The sequence below is a fragment of the Dermacentor variabilis genome, chromosome 1 (genome assembly GCF_050947875.1).
Source record: "Dermacentor variabilis isolate Ectoservices chromosome 1, ASM5094787v1, whole genome shotgun sequence".
NCBI lineage: Eukaryota > Metazoa > Arthropoda > Arachnida > Ixodida > Ixodidae > Dermacentor > Dermacentor variabilis.
This window is the reverse complement of record NC_134568.1, coordinates 146,345,671-146,367,810: the sequence shown is the minus strand read 5'-3', so window position 1 is coordinate 146,367,810 and position 22,140 is coordinate 146,345,671. Positions and strand designations below refer to the sequence as shown.

Sequence of the window (22,140 nt, the reverse complement as noted above, 5' to 3'; positions counted from 1 at the left end):
TACACGTCCAAGCGGATGGCAGGTCAAACTACACTGTTTCCCTTCTATCCAGACAGATTTAGCAAATTCTGGCCATGATCCAGAGGGTCTCCAACAGGCGCTCGGGCCTTCCGGAAGAGGACCTACTGCGCTTGGTGGAGGCATGCGTGATCAGCCGCCTTACATACCATCTCCCATTTCAGCGGTTGACCCAAGCGCAACAACTTCGCATAGACACAATGATTCGCAAAGCGACGAAGCTGGCCCATGGCCTCGCGAACTATACTTCCACACGCCGTCTCCTTAACTTAGGGACACATAACACACTAGGCAAGCTGCTAGAGGCACATTGGGTCAGCCATCGCCAGCGCCTCCTACTCACTCCTACTGGCCGCCATCTTCTCACACGGCTAGGCTACTCTGTCCCACCCTTTGAGTCTGAAACCCGTCCAACGATCTTGTCGTCAGCGATACGCCAAGCACTAAGTATTCATCCATTGCCACGTAATATGCACCCCGAGCATGACAAAGGGCGGTGCAAAGCCCGTGTGCTATACATTGGCCGCATGCTTGCAAACATCCCGGAAGCACATACTTTATACACGGACACATCGCGCACTCAAGAGGGCTATACCTCGGTAGTTTTTGATGGCACCGAATCCCTGAGAGACTCTGCTGCAACGCGCTGAACAAATGCCGCTTACGGAGAAATTCTCGGTGCTGCTCTTGCGATTCGATACGCCATCCGTGTTCCTGAGGAAGTGTATATATTGACGGACTCGCAACAGGCATGCCGGGCGTTCCTATCAGGACATGGCATCCCGAGAGCGGCGCACCAAATTCTCAAACAGATCCCGCAAAATACACCAACCACACCTCCCCGCATCCACTTACTCTGGACCTCTGGTCATACCTCGCTGCCGGGTAACGAACGCGCACATGCGGTTGCCCGAGAAATTTCCCTCCGGGCGACTCGGCGTGGTGAGGCGACTAGTTCAGAGTGGAGGGATCCCTTGCTCCGTTACAAAGACATACTCCGTCATTATACACGAATTCGTCGCACCCACGCCGCACCACCGCCGTCCTCTCGCGGGAGGAAGCAGTGGCATTACGCCAGTTACAAACCGCAACTTTTCCAAACCTTGTCTCTCTCAATAAATTCTACCCACACTGTTATGCCCTGGCTGTGGCAGCTCGCCCACAATCTTCCACGTCACAATTGAGTGCACTGCAAACCTCTTTCCTCCCTTGCCAACTCTCCTTTACCCCCTACGCAACAAAGAGCTGTGGGACGATGCCCTCCGCGACGGACCTCCCGAGGTCCTCTGAGCTGTGATACAATGGGCTCGAAACATCGCCGGAATCATATTAGGGACCCTGGACTGAGAGTTCCTCCCACACTGCTCTCGCCATTCAAATATTATTAATGAAGATGTTTTACTCTCTCCCCTTTTTTTTCTGCATAACACCTACCAGAGAAAGGGGCCCACTCAGGACCGCGGCAGAGAGCTGACGCTGCGACGAAACTGTGGTATAGGTATCCTGCAGCCTCTGGCGTCTTCCCAGGCGGCGACTGTTATGCAGATGCGTTGTAACGCAGTGTGACCAACTTTCTAGCGCTCAATGTGGGTCCACCGGCATCGGCGCTCCAGGAAGTTCTCAGTGTCTGATTCTCCTCTCCTCGCGGAAATTCATTAAGCGATGACACAATCACTGTGTGGCCCTCCCACTGCAAATAGCCGCTTCACCGCGCCGTCAGCTTCATTCTCTTAACGCCTTACCGGTCCATTTCGTTCTCCTTGTGCGTTTCTCACGCCCAGGTGTTGCTTTAAAGCGTCATTGCCGTCTTTTTCTGTACTACTGGGGCCGTATCTTATAACGGTTCGGAAGACGAACCGTCCGCTTCGCCGCTTACGTCATTAGATGTGCCACTCCCAAGCCGGCGGTGGAAGAAGGGGAGTACGTGACCAATAGATGAGAGGGTGCCACCTCTGAAGTGTACGTCATTATATGACGAGCTAATCGAGGAATTGCAGAATGTTTCTGCTTGCTAAATGAATGTAAAATATAAATTAGATATTATACGCCAAGTTTTGAAGCATAAACTTGTGGTGTCGGACGTTTAGGCAATGCAGAAGTAATTTATTAATGTCATTCTTTTTCATTCTCAGCCCACAGGCGGTATCGTAAGCGTAAATAAGTTGGCCACGGAGTTGGCAGAGCGCAGGGCGATGTCGTCTGCTACCAGGAGCTCGCACGATGCCTGCAATAGGAACGCACTACCAGCACTTCTCAAGCAGCTAGCACGACAAAACCGTGAACTGGTTCTTAGGGACACCTTTACTAGCCGACTATATCAATTTTCCTTCTTTTTTCGCCCTTCGTCATCGGCTCGGACATGACTCGCTCGCCGTCGCGCTGCCGCTATCCCTGCGATCTGCCCCACGGCGCGTCGCGTGATAGAAGCAGTGGAACTTAAATCGAACATTACGATGTACGGGCCCTGTATTGCCTGCGCGAAGTCAAATCGAAGAGTGTGGTGCTGACGGTGCGCGCTGTGCCGTGAAAATGAGAAACAAAGTATGGCACTCCCGAACTAGAGAAAAAAGGGCAGCCAAATAAGAGAGCTCCACAATACCTTCCCGTCCTGACTGTATAGTTTTATCAGCCGAACGAAGGAAGCGCTGAACCAGCCTAGGTTGAACCCTTCTGACTGCTGAACGGCGATCTGCGAGCTATTCACACTGGCGATAGCACTGGGAATTCGATCTCACTATGCAAATATCTCCTTGGCATTGACTTTGAAGCTGAAGTCACGGCAAAGCTGACCCAGCCCTTCAACCGGCCAACACAGTAATTGCGAGAGCAACTTTGTGGACAATGCCGCAGGGCGGCGCAACTCATTATCCGTCACTTCTTCGAAAGCGTATCGCATTTCCAGCCGTGGTCGACACCGAAAGAGCAACGCCAAGCAGACGACGAAGGCAAGTAATAGCCTCCGAAGCAACCAACGCACGCGCGCGCGACGCCCGCGCGTCTCCGGGGGTGCGCGACCGGCGCGCGCGGCCAGGGTCACAAGCCAACAGCCAAGCCACAGGAACGGAACCCAAAGCGGACTACCCCTTCTCCGGTTCCTATGACCTGTTCGCTTTGAAGATGATTGACAGATGCGTGACGTATTCGAAAATTGCGATACCGCCCCGCTGCCTCTGACGACCTGTGACGTAATCAAAATTTTAGCCAATCAGGTGAGGCCAAAAGAACGGTTCCCCAACCGAACCGTTATAAGATTCGCCCCTGAATTGAATAACAACTGCCATCTCGCATTTCCGTCAATTCCCATTCGTCCGCAGGTTGTTTGTTGCACTTGAGATAGCGCTGCGCGGTACGCGAGCTCATGACGTAGAGCGCAGCGCCTGTCTTGGCATTTAAAGGCTGGCGATTCGTTTACCAATTTGGTCATAGGTGCGAACTTATGTTGCTGTCAGCCTGTGACCGGCGACAGATGGCATTTGGCGAGCATCTGCGAGTTTGCGGCCCTTATATACTTGATGCTCAAACAGCACGTCGGATCCAAAAAGGCTTAACCCTATAGCTGTAGCAGTCGCACCTTGATGGCGGTTCACTTATGTACAGCACGGACAGACATCGCATCCTCATCGACAACTTAATCGCCGGCGTTGAAAGGCGACAACGACATCTGCCCTCCTCCGTTCGCTTTCGGCGGCCTCCGATCCGACCTTGGCGCGGCCCCAGACAGTCCGAGCAGCGGTCCATTACCCGGATGAGCGGCCGCGCGTCCTCCTGCAGTGAGGTAACGCCTGCTGATTGTGAGAGAAACAAGGCGATTTTCCAATGCGCTGCTAGAGCGTTACGGAGCGCTGCTTTTCTCACTTTCCCGCGGCGAGTGCGTTCCTCCCTCTCCACCGCGGCGTGCCCCACTGCCGGCATCGTTGATGTGACATTCCCGTAGGCAGCAGTCCTCTCTCCGGCGCGCTCCCGTCAAGACCTGGCTCACCGGCTTTCCTTGCTGCCGCCGCTCGCACCCCGACTTAAGTAGCGTGCCGCGTTCCATACACAACAGCTCGCTACTCCTGCGGCCCTCGCTTTTCATTTCTGCTACGGATGTGTGCCGACCGCTGCCCGACCGCGCTGACGAAGCTCTTCTTCGCTTCTCCGATAGGGTCCAATAATTTGCTACAGCCGATCAACTGTCGGCATTTCTAGCCCCTTTTCTGTTTCTCATTAACTGAGCGCACTTTTCGAGTCCCACTGTTGCAGCTCATCTAACATTCACACCATGCGCCCTTTTCGGAAGGTGTACACGCGGCCAGAGAAAAACGCGTCTGCCAACATTCAAGGTTAGCTTGCCTTTCTCCTGTCTTCCTTATTTTGGACGCGTCGTTCAGTACGGACGCATTCGCAACAGTGCATTATCACTCTGCAGTGCTCTCTGCGAATAACATTTTTATTTCGTTTCTTACTGCGAAAGAAGTACGAACGGGCTTGCTTTGGCGCTAAGCAGACGAGAGGAACTTTCTTGACGAGTTCGCCGCCCTCAGCTTTTCTCAAGCTTCGCCGCACAACCTCGCCGTTTCAGCCCCTCTTAGTAGGCGTTTCCTTTTGTCTGCGTCGACAAACACCGTTTCCGTCATGCTCAACGTGAGTGCTGACAGCAACTTTTCCAACTCGACTAACTTGACTGATGGCTTGGAAGCCAATCCAGTCAAGTACCCCCTAATCAAGATTATCCACGACTGGTTGATCGTCGGCATTTTGGTGTCCATCATGTTTGGAATGGGGTGCCACGTCAAGGTGTCTGAGGTGAGTGAACTTGTTATTGCATTTGCATTTCCGCTGCTCTTGCGCAACACCTTTCTGCCGATGAAAGGGACTACCCGTGCCGCACCCTATTCGATCGGTTTTTTTTTTACGTTTCTCTTGCTATGTACTTCGCTACTGTGCTTTGTGCTCTTCAGCTGGTCCTGACAAGCCTCCCCGAACATGCTTGAAACCAGTGCGCAATATAGTAGTAAGTAGTAGCAACAGCGCGCTCCTTTTGTGATCAGCGATATTGCGGGCAGATAAGCATTATCTCGTTCTAATATGTTCGGCATTAAAGTCTGACAATAAACTTGCAAGCCGCATGCGTAAGAGGGTAAAAAAAAAAAGAGGCAATCAGCAGTATTTTTGAATGAACCTAGAGTTGTTCGAGTTGAGCTTTTCCACCTGTATCGGTTTCGTGGGCTTGACGTTATTTCATATATAGATATGAGTGGAGGGTTTGCGCAAACGCTGGCATTGCGAATCTTACAAGTGGGAAGTGCTCAGGCTTCCTCAATGGCTAACGAGCCACAAAGGTGGGAACAATTCGTAAAAGGGCACTTGCAGTCGTACTAGACAAAAGTGCGCTTAGAAACGCGTTGTCCCGTGAGGCGCCAACAGTCCTTGCACTCGTTTTGTTGTAGCACGCGTCCGCATTGCACGCCTGAATGGGCGCTATGGCCCATGAGCATGCTAAATTTTGTCGCACACCTAATACGGTACACCAAGTACAAGAGACTTCCTCATAAGCTCAAAAGGAATCATCGATATGCTGACTTAAAGATAAGCTGGAAATATTACCCTGACTGATTTCCTGGTTTTCTACTCCAATTGTTGGTTGAGAAATGTTGTAACGATGAAGGAAAAAGGTCGGATATGTTCTCATCGATTATTCACAGCGACGCTCAATGTCGTGAATCCGCGCACGAGCCTAGGCGCGTTTTCATATCGTATGTGGGCATCGCTGACTGGCTGTCCCGTGACAGTATGATCTGTGTATCGCTGTACACTACTGAATTCCCAGCTGCGCGTGACAAAATTATAGCAGTGTCAATCAATACCGTTATGGCCAATCTCAGTGGGCGAACTCATTGGTAATAATGCAACATTTCATTAGAGATGTTGTTCACACATTCTAATATGTCACCAGCGCATACTGGGTGTAGTAGGCGGTTTCTTGGCTCCTACTGTCCGCCTTCTGCCACGTGGGACGCCGGGGTAGCTGTTCGCGTATTAAGGCACCAAATGTTCACGAAGGGCGAGGCTCCAGCTGCCTGGAGATGCAACGTTCGAGCGCGCAATGCAGCCGCATAGCAATCGCGACTCATGGGTTCGGAAAATGCTTGACATCGGGGTCACTTTTCAGAGAATCAGACTTATCTGTTATGTCAGCCTTAGCTCTAACTATGTTTCTCACTCGAACACCTTGGGAAGGCATTAGGCAAACACACCTATTGAAACATAAATACTGCAAAAAATTGCCTACAAGTCCTCAATGTGAAATTAACATTGCGATTTTAACATATGATCACGACTTATGACGCGAACCTATGAATGTCCTTTGTCACCGTCACCTCCAAAGATGGCAAGATCTCACCTTAATGTCGAATATGCGATAGTGCTTCTGTAAGCTATCTTCAAGCAGCAACAATAGTTTCCTAAAAACAAAATGCGAAGTACTTTCAGGCTGACATTTGGTGCTTATCCGCTGCTGTGATATCCGATACTCCTCTAAAGCCCTTGATTCTTCTCCGCGTGGTTTGTAATGACATCTGCGTGCGAGCGCGAGACAAAAACAAACTTTAAGGACGTTGCAGGTGATCGTTGACGCTACACCCACCAGCCATAATCCTGCGCACCCCGCTATTTCATTTCCTGCGGTTGCACCAGTGCTATCGGCAAGAGAATGCGCGCGCTGGACGCCACTTCGAGTCGCGTGCAGTGCGCAACCGCAAAGCGTGCAGGCAGTCCCATTCTTCGTAAACAGAATCGCATCAGCGACAGAGAACCATCAGACGACTCGCGTCCTTCGGCAGATAACTTCCTCAAAGAGGGAACAATGCAGCGCAATAGTGGAAGCCATGGGGGTTGCGTGTGATCACTCTTATGCAGGCCATCCATTCGTTTATTTTTCTTTAATTGTTACTCTTTTTTTTTATCGCTGTGCCTCTGTTTACACTGGCTTATATTTAACCTTAAGGACTATTTTTGCACAGCGCTGAACTGACTCTCTTAAGAAAACTCCTGTCAATATATATATATATATATATATATATATATATATATATATATATATATATATATATATATATATAGTGACACGCGCATTTTACCTTTTTCGGGTGACCGCTTTTCACCGCCAAACAAATGTTATCGATGGTTCCGCCCGCTGTCTGTCACCGAACCTTGTGTGACCTGATATTATAAATGCGCAATGCGAATGGTGTAGAACTTTCTGGAAGACACGCGGTCACCAGCGATTACTGATGACTGATGTACAAAAGCCGATGCGCTTGACCCGCTGATCAGATTTTCGCCGATCGCCGACTGTGTTTGTATATATATATATATATATATATATATATATATATATATATATATATATAGATAGATATATATATATATGGGATCATCTTCTTTACGTGTCCCGGAATTCTTTTAATATCACCTGTTCCAGATAACAAAATTCTAGTGCTTGAACTGCATTATTCATGAACGGGGACATTACTTGCACGATAAATCGAAACACATCTTCAACTAATTAACAAACAGTTATAATTGACGTCTCAATTAATTTACGGTACATATTGTGATTTATGAATTGTAGCTGGTGGGGAAGCAAAACTAATTGTTGCGTTGGGTTATCAACTACTGCTTTATTGCTACCTAAAGTCCACCTTACAAACCTTGAAAGACGGAAGTGACGTTGTTCGTTTCTTAAAACAAAAAAGACAAACGCTGGACTTGTGTCCGTCGTCTCCACGCTCGCCGGAAAGCCAGCTGGCCCTCTGCGCCGCAGTTTTGATTCGCGTGAAGACGAACGGCGAGTCAAGCTGCTGTATTCAGACATTGCAGATCGAAGGCTTGGCCACCCGCACCTCGCTAAACGCTTTTCCGGGGCACCGATGCCCCACTGAGTGACCGGGCCAAAGCAAGAAAGCAGAAAGTACGGTATGCTTGGCAATGCGTATTGTATTGGTGCCTTTCTGGTCGGTGCAGTAAGTGCGGGTAATTAATTTCTTTTTGCGTCCCATAGGAAACACATGATATATATATATATATATATATATATATATATATATATAATATCATAAGAAGCCAACAAACACTGACACCAAGGACAACATAGGGGTAATTGTGCTTAGTAAATGAAATAAAGAAACGCAAATTACTGGAAATTAAAGTGGAAGGAAAAACAACTTGCCGCAGGTGGGAACCGAACCCACAACCGTCGCATTTCGCGTGCAATGCTCTACCAATTGAGCTACCGCGGCGCTGTTTCCCCATCCACTTTCTTGGGGTGTTTATGTGTCCTATGAGAACCCTGGGAGTGTTAGGTTGTGGGTTCGGTTCCCACCTGCGGCAAGTTGTTTTTTCATCCACTTTAATTTCCATTAATTTATCGTTTCTTTATTTCATTTACTAAGCACAATTTCCCCTATGTTGTCCTTGATGTCAGTGTTTGTTGGTTTCTTATATGACTTAATAAAAATTGGGCCCTTCGGTTAACCCCCTTTCTTCTCGTTTATATATATATATATATATATATATATATATATATATATATATACGTGTGTGTGGGAACGAGAAGAAAGGCAAACGAGGCGTCCAATTTATATTAATCATATCATAAGAAGTCAACATACGAAAACACCAAAGACAACATATGGGAACTTACTTTACCTATACTAATTGAGTTAAAGAAATTAAAAATTTATGAAAATGAAAGCGAATGAAAAAACGAGTGGCCGCAGGTGGGATACATATATATGTAGTTAAGCATTGCATGTCATCATCATAATATCTATAGGATTTACTATTACGACTCAATTGGTTGCCATGGTTCAAACCCTTGCAGTTTGTCTTTACGCAAACAGTCAAACTTGATATAACATTCGTAGTTTACAGTAAAGCGTTCGATACAGTTCCCCACGATAAACTAATTATAAAGATTTGGTTAATTGGCGTACCAGAAATATTTATTTCCTGGATTGGATAATTGCAATCAATACATTCAAGTGGAAAAACAACGCTCTAGCTGCCTTCCAGTAACTTCTGGTATTACGCAGGGGACTGTGCTCGACTCACTGCTTTTTTTCTCGTTCATGTAAGCGATATTGTCATGTGGTTGATCCCCCAGTACAGATTTGACTGTTTGCCGATGATTGTGTTTTATTTAGAGAAACCATCTGCGATAATGACCAGTGCGATGCGACCTTAATACTAACTTGGGTAATGTGTTAAATTGCTGTCAGCAATGGGAAATGTTTCTAAATGTAAATAAATGTGTCTACATCCCAATAACGCGTATGAAAGTCCCCTTGGAATATACATACGAACTGTAATCATCACCCTTACTAAAAGTTGCCGGATATAAATATTTAGGTATAACAATAACATGGTAACTTGGAACATGCGCATAAACAACATCTGATTTACCGTTTTCCGGAAACTATGCCTTCTGCGCCGTAAGCTTAAATTTGCTGCGTCTAGCATTAAGCTGCTCTCGTACTTCTTAATTAGGCCAGAACTCGAGTACGCTTCCATAGTGTGGGACCCTCATACAAAAACAAACACTAAAAACCTCGAAATAACCCAAAGAAAAGCAGTGCGATTCATTTACAGTAAATTCACGGCCACTGACTTCCCGACTACATTACTGACAGCTAACGGAATTTACCTAATAGGAATTCGAAGGAGTAAAAGACTATCAGAGTTTATTTCACGCCTACTTAATCCCAAGCCAGCCCTTGATCCCGCAACGTACTTATCCCCCTTGATAGGCAGACTTACTCGGCACCACTACCCTCAGTTTTCGCAAGGATTGATACACTAGGTATTTCTTTCCACAAACAATAGCTCACTGGAACCAACTAACTCAAGCATTTCCCCAGCGTCCTTGACAAACCTTTCTTTCTTGTGTGTGTGGTGCATTCGTGCAAACAATATTGTTATTCTGTGTATTACTCACCCTGCTTGGATGTCGTGTACGCAGTATCTTATAAATGAGTAAATAAATATAATGTGTAACTAGATGGCCACTGTAATTTGTCGCGCGATGAACGTCCACCAGGACCACCTGAACAGGCCGATGGCTTCTCGTAAAGAACTCGGCAAGGCGATGCGCTTCAGTTTGTTAATTTCACCGGTAAAGGTGGCCCGCAAATGCCACAGATAGACCTCGCACTGCGACGCACCGCCGGTGCATGAGCTCTGCTGAAGTGGCGGCGCGCAGGATGTGTCACGCCATACTTTTTCCCTGTGGCGTATTATGAGGGCACACTTGCCATCATTACCTGAATGCGCAAGTTGCTCTATGCTGCTATGTTGTTGCAGGTTGCAATGTTACAACCTGCATAAGCAATGCAGACTCCCGCCCGCCGAAGGGCAGTCAACCCGGAAAGAATGTGCTGCGATGCAGTGCAAACCATAGATCAGGCTGCATAGCTCCAGCGGTCTGCATACTCTATACGGACACTCATTTGTTGCTTTGTTTTGTCGACTGACAAGGCGCAAGAGGGCGTATACGATCTACACGGCTTCATTACTGAATACCGGCGTGGTAAAATTAACAGTACATTTCTTAACGTATAGCCCACTTTCCCTTTACTTTCTTTTTTTACGTCCTACGTGATTTTCAAAGGTGCAGATTACATAAGTGCACAGACCTGCTCCTGCGAACTTCGCGCATAAGCTTAGCATCGACAAATTGAGGCAGCGAGTCCTTGGTGCAGCTTCCTAGGCTGTGTTACGTCTTTCTGTACCATCTGTTTTGTCTATACTGTCTGTGCAGTGGGAACCCTGAGGTATGCGTATAAACAAAGCCCTCATGTCTTCGTCTGTACCTTACGTCTATTAAGCACGGTCTATTTCCGTAATCCCTTTTTCCGAAGTAAAACCAAGCAGTAACTCGTATTCAACTCTTAAATGAAAGCGATCATCACGCAGATCTTTGTTAACGCCGTTGCGGAAGCGCAAATTTCCTAACGCTAAGCTCATTCGTAATATTTAAAACTTCTGTCAGCATATGCCCGCCTCACTCATCAGCCCATTTCTTTGCAGAAAGTGCCTGACAGATCGCATGCAATTTTGTTACATACAGTGGTCATGTTTGTTCACTCTGTGTTACATCCTTGTTTTGAAGTGCGCTGGCGTATTCGATAATGATTAAACAACTAGCCCGCCAGTACTACTTAAGCGCATTTTATGTTGACTGTAATAGAAAAATGGCGACATTGACAAACTATTTACATAAATAAGATATAGTAACAGGCATATATATATATATATATATATATATATATTATATATATATATATATATATAATATATATATATATATATATATATATATATATATATATATATATATATATATATATATATATATATATATATATCAGCGTTACAAGTGCCTTCTGCTCATTCCTGTTGCACAGTTTGTCGCGTTTCCTATAGACACCCACGCGCAGCTATATTACATACATATTTAGTCGGTGGACGGACTGATAGGCGTCGCCGTAGCACAATTGGCAGTGCACCGCTGGCTTAATTCGGAGGTTGTGTGTTCAGCTCCCACCTGCGGCATGTTATCTTTTCGTGCACTTTAATTTACCTTATATGGTCATGATTAACAAAAATCGGGCCCCTCGGTTTCCCTTCTTCTCCCTCGTTCCCATATATACATATACTTGCGCATAAACTGAAAGGGTCTTGAGCGGTCAGCAGTGTTGGGCAGTATCGAAGATGCATGTATCTTAGATACTCTCTGGATATCTTGTATATGTGTCATGACACGTCTGGCAAAACGTGTGTCAGCATCTGTATTTCCGATACACGAAAGAATGTATCGTGTTTCTTAAGATACGAGATACTCGTACAAGATACGGCTGTCGCAACGTCGCCGTGCGAAATTATGAAGGTTGGCCGAACTCAAGTTTTTCAAGCTAATATTCCTGCCACTAAGCCACGTGAATAAAACTAAAGGCAGCGACATTATTTTATCTTTCCGCCAGAGCCCTCCTGCGAGGACTGGCGATGAGGCCCGCGTGTTCCTATTGTTGCAGCACAGTCAGGCGCTGCTGCTACCGCAAGTTTCAACAAAAAAGTCGCAGTTTCTCCCGAAACGCGAAGCATCGATTGCGATAGCAAATTAGCACACAGTCATACGAAGTAAGGATAGTACTTTTAACGGCCCTATGAACATGTAAATATTCGCTTGCTAACCAACTTAACAAGCATGGTGTCAGCGAGCCCAGCAAGCATGAACACTTGATAACCACGGACACTCGCTGTAAAAATGGTGGCGTCAGGAAGCACGCCAGCAGCAGCGAACGAAGTGACATTCGTGCTGTCATGCAGCGTAGGGCGCGCGGTGACGGTGTTATCGCTCTTTGACTTTATGCGGGACATCATGGCGACGGCGACGCCGGAGTTTACATTGAATTGCTATCGCAATAAAACAATCGTGCGAATGCCTGCGCACAGCCGACGTTCTACCATTTTTTTTTTTTTTTTTACTTGGCTCAGTGCCACGACACTTGCTCGTAGCCACCGTATTGTGCCGCGTACGCCAATGCGTGCGACGTCTTTCGCGCAAATTCTGATGCCGCTATAGCGTCGTTATCGAAATTTATCTTGCATGGTGCTTTGCTTCGAAGTCTGAAGAATGCAAGAATGGGGGTTGCCTCACGTCTAGTCGCTTTAGAACATCAGCGATTTGAAGGATCTCGTGGATTTCAGTTTGGCTATTCTGAATCAGAGCGTGGATGGCGCTGCTTCCATGAGGCTTGTGCATTAGGCGGCTATTATTTAGACTACAAAATCAATTATTTGGACTACGAAAGAACAGACTGGTGGTCTAGTTGGTACTGCATTACTTGAGGTAAAGCGCGAGAGAGCACTTAGTCTTCGTTCCCTTCTGTTGTCCTACGTGCTCTCTTGCGCTTTATACTTAACGTTTTGGACTACGTTTACGGGCGAGGTGAACGTCCACAGCGGTATTTGCGCTCTCGTGCAGAGGCTTCTTGCTGATGTACTTGTAATTAGATGGCGACCTGCTAGCTGGCCGGCAAGCCGAGCAGCGACTCCCATCAATTACAAAAGCGACAAGCAAACACCGCTGACAGTGCAGCGCATAAAGTTTCACTTTAAGCAGCTAGAATTACCCTAATAAATTATTTCGGAATGAAGATATTATACTTTGAGTAAGAAAGACAAAGGTTTTGAGGTGCTAACAGACACTTCATTCAAATGAAACAAGGTTGATCGGAGTTAAGAAATTTGCAAGTATACATTTTTGCATACGCGTTTGCTGCTACATTATATAGATCAGTAATAAGAAATATGCAAATGTGCCGAAGTGTCTTAACATACAAATGGAAATTATTGTATCGGATACAATTATTGTGGTAGTATCTTGTACCTGTATTTCACATACTTGTTGCCCGAGTATCTTGTATCGTATCATGATACAAGGAAAAAGTATCTTTGCCCAGCCCTGGCGGTCAGTCGCGCGGCAATATTGCTTCAATTCGCGGCCTTCTTTCACGCTCGGAAAAACAATTTTATATAGCACGTATTGAGCAAGAGAAAGCTGTATGGGGAGTTTGTCAAGTTGCTATACATTTTTCTCATTGACACTTTTAATCAAATTATAGTATTTGAGAAGTTGATTATTCAATCAAGACTAATTATGTAATTAGGCGGAATGCATAAAATAATGAAAGTATCTCCAAGCTACGGCAAGCAACAGCCGTGTGTGTCCCATGCTCTATTCTGTTGTCCTGTACGCCTTTGCGCTGTTCTTAAACAATATGAATTACCTCGGTTCAGTCCATCTACATGGCATTTGCATATTTTTCACTCTCGGTGCGAGATAGTTTGGACACCCTGTATATATAAAGAACGAGAAGAAAGGAAACCAAGGCACCCGATTTTTATTAGTCTTATCATAAGACGCAAACAAACAATGACGCCAAGGACAGCATAGGAGAAGTTACTTATAGTTCTGAACTGAATTAATGAAATGATGAAAAAATGTAAATTCAAGTGTATCGAAAAACAACTGTCCGCAAGTGGAATACGAACCCACGTCTTCGCATAACGCGTGCGACGCCGTTGCCAATTGAGCTACCGCAGCGCCTTTTTCCTCTTGGGGTATTTATGTTTACCTACTAGAACTAAGCCAGGGAGTGTTAGCCAGCGTCACCACTCACGGCTATATATTGACACGTGTACTCGTGTATTAGTATCAAAGTTAATTAGCAAAACAATGATGATTAGCCAAATACTTTATCGGACGACCACGTTTCGCCGCCTAACAAATGTTATCGCACAGTGCGGGACGCGCCTGCATGTATCCGAAGTTTCTGGCAAGTTATCGATGCTTCTTGTGTTATCTGATTTGATCGCCTGACGCGAATGGCGTAGAACTTTGTGGAAGGTATATATATATATATATATATATATATATATATATATATATATATATATATATATATATATATATATATATATATATATATATATAGTCTGGACACTGTCCAGACTGCCCATAGCCAAGAAAATCAACCGAGAAGATGCAACTGTTAACGAAATCACACAGCGCGCGTATTCGAGTGTGTAATTTCCCCGCTGACCAACACAGGAATTAGCACAGAACATCTCACGTTACGACCGGCTGCACTCCCGCTAAACTTGCGACTCGAGAGGAATTCCGCGCGATATTCCACCTCTTACGACCCACAGTGCAAGACGTTGTGAGAAAGTGGGAAAAAAAAGCTTGAACATGCGTCCACCCCTAGGGATATGTAAAACATATATATATATATATATATATATATATATATATATATATATATATATATATATATATATATAATAAATGCCAAATTTTAAGTAGCGTCCCGATCACTGCAAGCTTTTTTTTTCTTCTCAGAACGCAAGTGGACTTGTTTTATATGGCAACAGCTTAGTTATAGTTTCCCATGCAATACAGCAACAATTCACTGACAGTGTTTAGTAGTCGACAAGCTTCTAGCTTAACAAACAGCACTCTAAAATAGTACACTCTCGTTCTTACCTTTCACATTACCTTTCACTAATACTCGGGAACTTTTTCAGCAGGCAGGTCCAGTTGCATTTTGCACTAGTTAAAGTGCGTGATGGCAACGAGCGACGTACTCGAGCCTGATGAGCGTGGCTCGATGCATGGGGCGCAAGTGCAAGCGGTTGCCTACACAAGCGCTTCGCCGTGCGTTGCTCGACTCGATGTACCTTTGTCCATGCGGGTAGCTGCAACTACATTTCACTTTAGTGAATGCCGCTTCGTATGGATGGAAAGTGATTCCCCCGTTATTCTGACTGCATCTTACGTACTTGCGAAAACCTATTTTGGCCGGGGGAGCGGACCGTGTTCTAAATTGGCACCTGCCGTATTGCACACCCGTCGACCGTGCCTTCAGGGAAAGAGGGTAAGTTACGCATGGTCCCCGCGGCCCATACGCACTAATACGTATTCCAGTGAAGGACTGGTTAAGGTGCGACACAGATTAGCAACAAAAGCAGCGTATGTAATGAAAACGAACATACATAGCCTTGTCGGACAGACATGACGGTCAGTGCAGTGTCACGGAGATGCGCATCTAGTAGTTACAGTAGGCGCATGCGCGCGGAGTGTTCTCCTGTCCCAACATTGTTTGCTAGGCTATTCCATTCAGCGCTGCATAGCCCCTGCTGCTTATCAGCTTGTCTATCGCTTGCAAAGGCTTATTGTAACTACTGCGGGCGCACAAAAGCCACGGGAAACGCCGGTCAAATGCAGCATACGGAGCTTGCGTGGCACTCCCATAATAAAAAAAAACAAACTCCAAACTATAGAAATTTGAGAATTCTCTACTCATGGGTAAGCATTGTTTGACTCGGTTGTTACTTCGTTTTTGCTTACTTATGTTGGTAGCTTAGTGGCATGTTTACTCATCGCTTTTTCCGGAGCCAAAGAATGCTTACGCCTTAGTAGGCAATTCTCATAATTACTGTAGATTTATTGTTGCTTATCATGTCTATCCTGCTTAGACCATACCATAACGTTCCAAGCGTAATTCCATTCCATACAATCACGGCGATTATAATATTCTTTTGCCGCGTTCTGGACAATGTCTTACTCGGTATCAGACAACCTGCATTTCTTCTCTGGAAGCTGCGAACCTGCTTCACCTTCGGTTTGAATGTCTAGTTGTTCCTGCGTCGCCGCAGCTGTTTGTTCTTCATCTCAGTCATCTTTCTCTTCTATGCTGATTTGAGCGTACAAGGTTTGTCACTGTACTCGTTGTTCCTTCTGCAGATTATCATCTTTGCTAGTATTATATTATACTTTCTTTACTGGATCAAATGACTATATGGAGGCGACAGCGACGTGACCAGTTTTTTTATTGCTTCTAAAGTTACCAATCATCTACAGTTACTATTATAACGATTAAATGCCTTAATTTGACCCATGACGTACTTATTTCCCAGTTACAAGGCGTTCCAGAAGAGACATGGTTTCTCCGGCGTACTCTACCGACAATGCTTACACATTAAAAGCACGCGTGAGTACATTTGTGAAAACGTTGTAAGTGGATAAGAAGCAGAGGATGATGCACGCACAGGAGGATAGTCTGCGTCGAATGCACCTACTTTCCCTACTTTCGCACATGCGCTTCGTGCACGCGGCGTTGATCGCAGCGTCGGTCGCTCCCCACGAGATAATAAAAAAAATCATCGCCCAAGCAGTCCGTGCAGATGGTTAACCAGCGAAGCTCAAACGTGCGGCCCCACTGTTTGTCACTGCGTTAATCTCTACGGTTCCTTAAACAGGCTGCCGGATCATAGGTTCACGAGCCTGTTCTTGTGCCCTGGCTGCAGCATCGGCACGGCGTAGACGGGCTTGTTTCCGGTTGTGCTCGCGGCGTTGCTGATCGAAAGCTGCCTGCTGCTCAGGAGTACGTATGACGCGTTGTCTACCCATTTCGGAGATGGAGAGAAACTGCTGAGTGCGCACTCGGTTGCGACGAAGCAACGGCGTCACTACTGGCGCAGCCAATCGCGCGCCTCTCTCTCTTTGTTTCGCGCATGCGTACGGGGTTGCTCCGCAGGAGTTTGCGGCGTACAGGCGACAGACGGACGGACGAATCGGCTAGCTATATACAGCTTCGCTGTAAGACATCCTGCGAACCCAGCTAAGGAGCATCGTGTTCACGAAGGGGGCTAGCGCACCAACGTGACTGGACTTTGTGTTATGATTTGGAGTTGACTTTTAGTTTGAATGCGTTAATTTAATTATTTTTTATCTCTACGTGAAAAGGAGTAGCCAGCGCCAACTAAAGGCGACAACATCGCCTAAGTACCGTATAATAAAGGATTGCAAAAAAACACAAATGGCATTGTGAGCTGCGTACTTAGAAACAGAACATATGAGGTACGTCCGCAAGACGGGAACATGTGAAAACGCCATTAGAACAGCTGCAGCCTGACAGCATTCGAAACGACTAGAATTTGGAATCGGAGGATCTGGAAACGGATAGGTAAAGTGCGCAAACATAAAATAATAAAACAACAAAGGCCATACATAAACAAAAAACAAGTGAGCCTCCTTTAGAAACGATCGCAGACCAAAAGAAAAGCTACGACGAAACGCAAGACCCGAAACTCTCAACATCAGCGGCGTCTCCGCGAGTCGACTTACGAAGATCAAAACGAGCTCGACATACTCCCCAAAGATGTGCAGTGCATACTGTTCTCCCCACACCCCTTTCCCCGAGTAGTGCTGTTGAAGAGTCCTCCTCTGAGGGAAGGTTACGGCGCTGCACTTATCTCTTCCTTTGACTTTATAAGCGACTACTACTAGTGAATACTGTGGGGCAACGGAACAGCGCAAGAAAGGAGGCATTAAAGGGACACTAAAGAGAAACATTTCTTCGGCATCAGTAAATTACCGTTTTAGAATATCAAAAAACCACTCTTACCACGTTAACACGCTTGATAAGCGAGAAGTGAGAAAAAACGCAATAACAAAAGACGGGTGGCGACGCCTCCTTGCAGTTACCGCGTCAGCTCGCTGTGACGTCATGGATTTTGACAGTTCTGAGGCCTGGTTAATTCATTAGCAGTTAAGGTAGACCACATTGTCTTCTAAAAGAGCCAAAGACTGAACATGGCGAGCTTCGGGAACCTTTACTGCGCCCAACGTGGCCTAAATACGAAAAAAGGATGCTTCGAAATCTGTGACGTCATAGCGACGTACCGGTGTTGGCGATTTGACGCAAAATTGAAAGACTGAAACTTTGACCTTCATTTTGGCTTTTAATAATCAATCTATTATTTCGAAATGAACAACAGTTTTCAAAGAACACGTTATCCGTCTAAATTCACTTAGTGTATTGCTTTAACGTCCCTTTAACAGCGACCGCGAGCCCCGCACTGTAATGCACTTCGACCCGGCCCGATGAACAGCGAGGACGAAGGCCGGGGAGCCCCCGGCGACAGTCCTCACCCGAGGCGGCTCCAGAGTGTATGTAAACACATCTGTATGCCCAGTTAATTCCGTCCTTAATGCAGGCTTCTACAATTAATTCGGTACACTTCATATATATAATCACAATCATAAGTAGCCAACATGCAGAAACGCCAAGGATCGCAAAGGGGAAATTATTTGTAGTGTTTAATCGCAATAAAGAACTCATGAAAAATTAAATGAAAATGGATGATAAAACAACTGGCCGCAGGTGGGATACGAACCCACGTATATATATATATATATATATATATATATATATATATATATAAATATATATATATATATATATATATATATATATATATATATATATATATATATATATATATAATATATAGTCTGATGCTCTTAACTTCCTGGTTCTCGAATGAAACGTCCCCGCGCACTTCAATAAACTGCAGGGGCAAACTTGACTCAGTAAAGTGGCACCAAAGGAGGACGCGCGTCAGACATTAAACTGGAGAAACCCATACGCGCCCTTCTCGCGGAAACTAGTCGCTGCATGCAACCGCCAGATTGATAATGTCGCGTGCGCAGGCGTAGACTGTATACAGAGTAATTATGCACAGCACGTGCGGAAAGAAAAAAACAAAAATTTGCTTTCGCTTAGTATACCGTACCCTGGAGTCGACGACGAGGTAGGTGGGAGGCTAGTAAAACCTATACGCCTGCTGATTTGTGGCCACGCAACCATAGGGCGACGACGCAATCGAGGCCTGAATTCTCAAAGCTTTTCTTTCGTGAGAAGAAGACCGCCTCGTCATTGACCAAGGCACATTCGCTAATATTTTATCTGCTGTCATCATATGTAGGCTCCCCTTGGGAAGGGCATTTGAGCACGAAGTGCCTTATGAATATGGGTCCTGAAGTTCACAGAGCTTTACGACTGTGGGAAGCGTTTGACGTTGGCAGGTTGTCTTACTTAATAATGCACTCGCCAACGCGATTGACGGCCGCCGGTTCTCGCGAATCTCTTTGGCGTATGAACCGTTTAGCGAGTACTTGTCCTGGGACAACATTGACAAAGCAAGTTCGTACGCTAGAATCTTTCTTACTGGTAGACACCGCGCTATCGGTATAGCTAACGTATGATTAGTAAGATCTACTATTAAGTGGCAAAAAGTTTTTAAGAAGAACCTTCAGCCCAGGAGCTCCTGTCTAAACACATGGGAATGCAGACATAGTTTTTCTCGGAAACCACAGCTGCGCCGATTTTGATGACATTTGTTGCATTGAAAATGAAAAATAAATGTATTGACTGTAGGAGGCGAATTTTTCCTTAAGGCAGTCATTATTTTGCAGAAATTATTAAATATTGCAAAATCGAAAAAAAAAGTGATGTACAAAGTTTTCGAAGTTCGTAACTTTGTGAAAAATGGTTATATCACAATTGCTTAAACCATATATATTAGGACATCTATAGCGGACAAAATTCATGCGTTATACACCTCTCTGAAGTATACTACTAACTTGTGAGTAAGAGCTTTGCATTGCCTTCGTAACAATCGTAACGACATCATAAAAGCTGTAAATTTATATATCCAATTGGTACTGTTTAGATGCTCTAATAGGTGCAGTTTACAGAACTGCGATATCGATTTTTCGTTCATAGTTAGATTTGTGAACTTTGTGCTCACTTTGTTTTAACTTACCAGTTATCGCTAATTTTAATCAGCCTCCCCCTCCTACCTTTCTATTTCAGACCTTTAATCAAAGTTGTGACCGAATTCACAAAGCTTTTTGTTGAAAGGTGCTCTTTGCCACCGGTGAGCCGCCTTCGCTAATGATGTGTCCAACATGAGGCTCGTCTGGAATTTGCTTTTACGAACTTATTATACCAGAAATGTTTTTGTGAATACGCGCCCTGCTTCCTAGAGTCACTAAAAAATTATTTTTTTTCTCGAACGCAGCGAATTTTATTCGAGTCATTCCAGTGGCTGTCGCGTAAAAGGATTTTTGCTTCTTACATGTATTTGAGTAGGGAGATTAGAGTTAGTGCTGATCTAAAGCTCCCTCTTAAGAATTAACAGCTTTTGAGAATTCAGCCTCTGGGGGGGGGGGGGGGGGGGGGGGGGTGGTATTACCAGAGCATTTAATTCGCTAGATCGGTCCGTAATTACAGGCGCCTGCCAATCGCGGCGTCGAACATATGAATAGCGATCGATCAATGGCAAACATTTGTTAGAAAATTCAACTCAGGTTTTCTTTCATAAGAACATTTTGTAATTGGCCGGCCGTCATCGTTAATCATATGTTCGCCTTACCAATCAGGTCATGTAATGCGCAGGTTAGATAACCGTTGGACCATTAGGGCTGCAGAATGGGTACCAAGAGAAGGGAAGCGCAGTAGAGGAAGGCAGAAGACTAGGTAGTGTGATGAAATTAGAAAATTCGGGGGTGCTAGTTGGAATCAGTTAGCGCAGGACAGGAGTAATTGGAGATCGCAGGGAGAGGCCTTCGTCCTGCAGTGGACATAAAAGAGGATGATGATGATTTTGATGATGATGATGATGATGATGATGATTTTACGAATAGGCTGCTGCTCGTTTTTACGAACGACTTCAGCAATACGAAGTCCTTGTCAAGTTCCCAGGGGCCAGATCCAGAAAGCATTTCGTTCTTAGATAAGTGCTGTTTGGTCGTTTGCTAATGATGGTGTCCAGCATAAAGACTGGCTGGAATATGCTGTTACCAATTGTTTTAGCGTAAGAATGTTTTTTGTGAACATGGGCCCATGTCACTTGGTAAGAGCAAGTGCCAGTCAACAGTAAAACAAGGCATATTATTAGAGGAAGCTGCCTGCCAAATGGCAGCTCATATTAACGAAAGTTGTTTTTTTTAATTTGGCTGCATGTTAAGGGACAATTTCTTACGTTATAACTTTTTGTAGTAAGAGGTGGTAGCCAATCTTTATGTCGGACATATTGCTCTGGAAGGCGGCAACTTCCTAAGCACGTAGAGCTGTGTGAATTCTGTCTAGGCGCCGAATAATCTCACTAACACTTCTTACTAACTTTCGTTAGTAAGAACTGTTTGTTAGCTAGCTCGATTAACTGGCACCTCCTCTTACGAGCCAGGCTATAGCGAACGAACTCCTGTGTACGCTATAGCGTCCCGAGTTCGTAGTCACAAAATGCTCTTACCCTAGAATTGTTCGTAAAAGCAAGTTGCAGCCAATCCTGATGCTAGACAAATTATATTAGCGAAGGTGGACAGCGAATGGCAAAGAGCACTTACGAACATAAAACTTCTAATTCGGCCCGGATTCTCTCACAGCTTTCATGTTCCGAGAACCTTCTGTGATTGGACGCTATGAAGTGGGTGTATAAAGCTTGAAAAACAAAAGTAAAAATATTTCGAAAAGCTCAAGGGTCACTTCTCTTTGTGCACTTGGCTGGGTATATTACAGTGCCTTCTATATTTCCGTGACACTGCACTCATGAACAAGCGTTAGCATATTTTGCGCCTTGGAAAGGCGCTCGATAAAGCAGCGTAATTGCCAGCACTGCGTAAGCAACAAACGCCGTCACCACCAGGCCCAGTTTTTATCAGAAAACGAG

General features: G+C 45.3%; 1 protein-coding gene across 2 annotated transcripts in view; it reads left to right on the top strand.

Moving 5' to 3' along the window:
• Positions 1-3,953: 3,953 nt before the first annotated feature.
• LOC142586057 (ileal sodium/bile acid cotransporter-like) overlaps positions 3,954-22,140 on the top strand; it is a 255,466-nt gene continuing 237,279 nt past the window's right edge. For both annotated transcript variants that reach the window (XM_075697327.1, XM_075697319.1), the window contains exon 1: positions 3,954-4,803. In XM_075697327.1, the coding sequence (XP_075553442.1) occupies positions 4,633-4,803 (171 nt within the window). In that variant the 5' untranslated portion in view covers positions 3,954-4,632. The remainder of the gene's footprint in view (positions 4,804-22,140) is intronic.